At 39.8% G+C, this 3,414-nt stretch overlaps 1 protein-coding gene across 1 annotated transcript; it reads left to right on the top strand.

The window, feature by feature from the left end:
* The first annotated feature begins 484 nt into the window (after positions 1 to 484).
* Positions 485 to 1,757, top strand: LOC121867826. Its single transcript, XM_042367948.1, has 2 exons — positions 485 to 950; positions 1,135 to 1,757. Exons 1-2 carry the CDS (start codon positions 533 to 535, stop codon positions 1,146 to 1,148), a joined length of 432 nt encoding a protein of 143 aa, XP_042223882.1. The 5' UTR covers positions 485 to 532; the 3' UTR covers positions 1,149 to 1,757.
* Positions 1,758 to 3,414: the final 1,657 nt, after the last annotated feature.

Below are 3,414 nucleotides of genomic sequence, written 5' to 3'. Positions count from 1 at the left end.
TTTCCACAATTAAAAACATGGGAGAAATCACCACGAATATTATGAGTCACCCGACGCGCGATTAGCCGGGCCAGAACAGAGACGGACATCCTCTCTTTCCACGTATGAAAGCTTTTGGTAACTTACGGCGGTGAATACCCTTTTCACGTATATGTATCCTCTATATTTATATAAAAAACGAATTAGCTCTCTATAAAAAGCTGAAGGAGACGAAATATAATCACATTTTGTAGATCCTCCGAACAGTGTAGTTGTCTGAGGTCCTTGAGCAACATACAAAATGTTTCCTGTAGGTCAAGAAACTTACGAGAAAGTACAAACGACACAGTCTTCATGTGGGGGATATTTCAAGTGTTACCCGACCAGTGACGATATTTTGGATGCCTTTGATGTCTCCATGTTTGGCGGGGAACACTGTGGATCACCTGTCAACAGTACAGACTATTCACCATTCACTGACACCTATCAACCATATGGAGGAAACACTGACCAGGTAACTAACACTCAAGACTTTGGCAACAACTACAACAAGATGTGGACAACAGGAGGAGCTACAAGTAGTTTAGATTTCTGCAGGTCAAATCTTACCAACTCCTATCCATCGCAGGCAACTGCAAGTCAAGATCAGCCCATGTTTCCCTGGCCGAGTGATGCTTGTCACTCAGCAGTTGGTGAACAGATGGCGTCACTCACTGGACGGAAGGTGAAAGTATATGAATGGCCACCCCAGAGTGACCCCGAACTGGAGAAGAAGAGAAAACGAGCGATAAAGGCCTTCAAAAACCGGATGAAAGACAGCCAGCAGGAGGAAGAGCAGTACATGAAGCTGGACACCCTCACCCAGGAGGTGTCACACCTCCAGAGGGAGAAGAATGCTCGGGAACAGACCGTAGCAGCCATGCAAGCCTACATCAATCACCTGGCGGCTTCATCCGCTCCCCAATACAATTGTAAGTCTTGACATTCTTCCCAATGTATTCCCTCTAACTCACTAGGAGATATTTATGTATTTTTCCCAACACTGATATCTTCTTCTCAAACGCTTGTTAAGTATTGATATATATAATTAATGACTGTCCAGCTTATGATATTCTTTGTATAAAGTATATTAACAACATGTTTCTCTTGGCACAGGTGACCCCTGGTGATAGATCAAGATGGACATCCTCATGTGGGTTATTGACGAAGGTAATCACTCGTGGATGTTGGTGAACCACATCATCACTTACCAAGATCATGTGACCTGATACTGTATGTGCTGGATCATGTGACCTTATACTGTATGTGATGAAACATGTGATCTGCTACTCTATGTGCTGGATCATGTGACCTGATACTGCATGTGCTGGATCATGTGGCCTGATACTGTATGTTATGAATCACATATCCTCAGCCAACATATTTTGGATCAAGTGACATTCATTATCTGTACTTCACGATATCTCATTCTATATGCGGTGGATGAAGAGGCCAGACACTACGTTTGACGGTACTTGTGTACAGTCTTGGTGGGACAAATGATGAAGTACAGAGATGTCCAGGAACTTCTGAAAAATATCACCATACGTCCATCGCAGCACTTGTTATTGGCCCAAGAAGTGAACCGTACGAACATTTTTCCACCTGTTAATAGTTCAGACGTATTAATGAGCTGTTGTATGTGTATAAATGCATGCACACCAAACATGAGACACGTGTTAGTAAATACTATGTTGCAACACTGGCGTTTAATGAGTATGTGTTGTGTTCGAATGTTTAACGAAGCTACAGGGTGTGTGTGTTTGTTTGTGTAGATGACTTAAGACACTTTACGTAAATAAATACATTAAAATAACTGAAGTTTATTTCTTACTAATGCTCCTGAAGACAAGAAGAATTAGTACTCCTAATTATATTATTTAAGTTGATCTTCAGCCAGAGGCAGATCCATCATTACATGTCACGGATCGTCCAAACTACGAAAGATATTCTTGGATCCATCACTGGTGGTAGCAAATAACTGATAATCGCTCCACATTACTAAAAAAAGATTAAAATAACATGGTGGGAAGGTATGCATGAACAGATGGGTTTCCTGACAAACCTTATGTCACCTTTATAATATATTTTTCCCATAAGTTTCCTTCAAATGTCAGCTTACTAAAATGTTCCATTCCCACATGTCTACTTGACCCACTGATGCTACGAACATGCTTTACTGAACTCAATTGTCTGGATAAGAAGCAAACGCGCTGATGGAATATTTTGTTTTACGTATAATGCTTTATGGTTCGTATATACTGAAGTCTTGTCACAGTATAGCGATAATAATTTTTTTTTCTGTTATGTCTGTTGCCCTTAGAGTGATATTCAGCTGAGAAACAATATTTACCACAATATCTAATAAATTAATGGAAGTTTATACCGAAAAAGGGATAATTTTTTGTTCCTATTCCCTTAAATCAAAGGAATTTAAATAACGTATGGTAAAATTTACGGTCTTTTATTTAAATGATGCGAAAATTCCGAATAGACTCCCGCCTGCCCCCCTTGGCACTTGAACGGCACCAGGGGCGTCACCAAGCTGGGTGGGCAGCAAGGTGGGAGTAATAGTCTAGGCCTCGGTAGTCGGTCTACATATTGGGATTTACGTTGGGGCATAAGAGATCGTACATGAGTGCAGACATTGTTTCACTGACCATAGACACTTGATCGCCTCGTCAAGCTTGAACAGAATTGTGTGAATTATTATTGTTCCTTCTTCATGAATTATATTGGTGACTAATTCCATCTCTGCTGGGCCACAGGTAGATCATTGAGGGGACTACAGTCGAGTACAACACTGCCTCTCGTGATCGCTTTACTTCAAGTCAGACCTGTATTTTTCACTTTAGTCTCACTTTAATTCACTCGCATTGTATACTGTATACATTTTAGCACAGAATAAAACGGGTTAGCCTTCTTAGTGTGTAGTTAACCATTTTTACTGTGTATTGTCTGAAGTTCAGTCCCAGTGGTATATTTCCCATGTAAATTTATGCTACAATTTAACGTAACGCGGGCAATGGCGGTCAGTGTAGCAAAGTTATGTACCAGACATCATGAATGGAAAAAACAATTTTACCAGAACACATTTTTTCATAACCAGAGAATTGAGTTAAGGTAAAATATGTTCTTAGCTGCAGTGGGTGAAATGTACTGCACATATGGGAGGGGTATGTTAGCAGGTTGACATCTGAAGCAAATTCAGAGAGGATTTTTGTTTTCTTCTGAAATAGGAGTTGTGGATTGATTCAGTTAGATAATGTAAATCTCAAGGATGTTCTTAATATAATGACAGTTCTAAGAAATCAAATACAATCATTAAGAAAAACGAAGCTGAATGTTAACATTATTTGTGTGATAAAGGTACATTATACAGTGCAGTATATAAAT

Source organism: Homarus americanus, unplaced genomic scaffold (genome assembly GCF_018991925.1).
Source record: "Homarus americanus isolate GMGI-L3 unplaced genomic scaffold, GMGI_Hamer_2.0 scaffold8517, whole genome shotgun sequence".
NCBI lineage: Eukaryota > Metazoa > Arthropoda > Malacostraca > Decapoda > Nephropidae > Homarus > Homarus americanus.
The sequence above is the reverse complement of the archived record's forward strand: the minus strand, read 5'-3'. Positions and strand labels throughout refer to the sequence as shown.

Bases quoted from the DNA above. Each gene is read 5' to 3' on its own strand.
- LOC121867826 (XM_042367948.1), top strand. From the start codon at position 533: ATGTGGACAACAGGAGGAGCTACAAGTAGTTTAGATTTCTGCAGGTCA.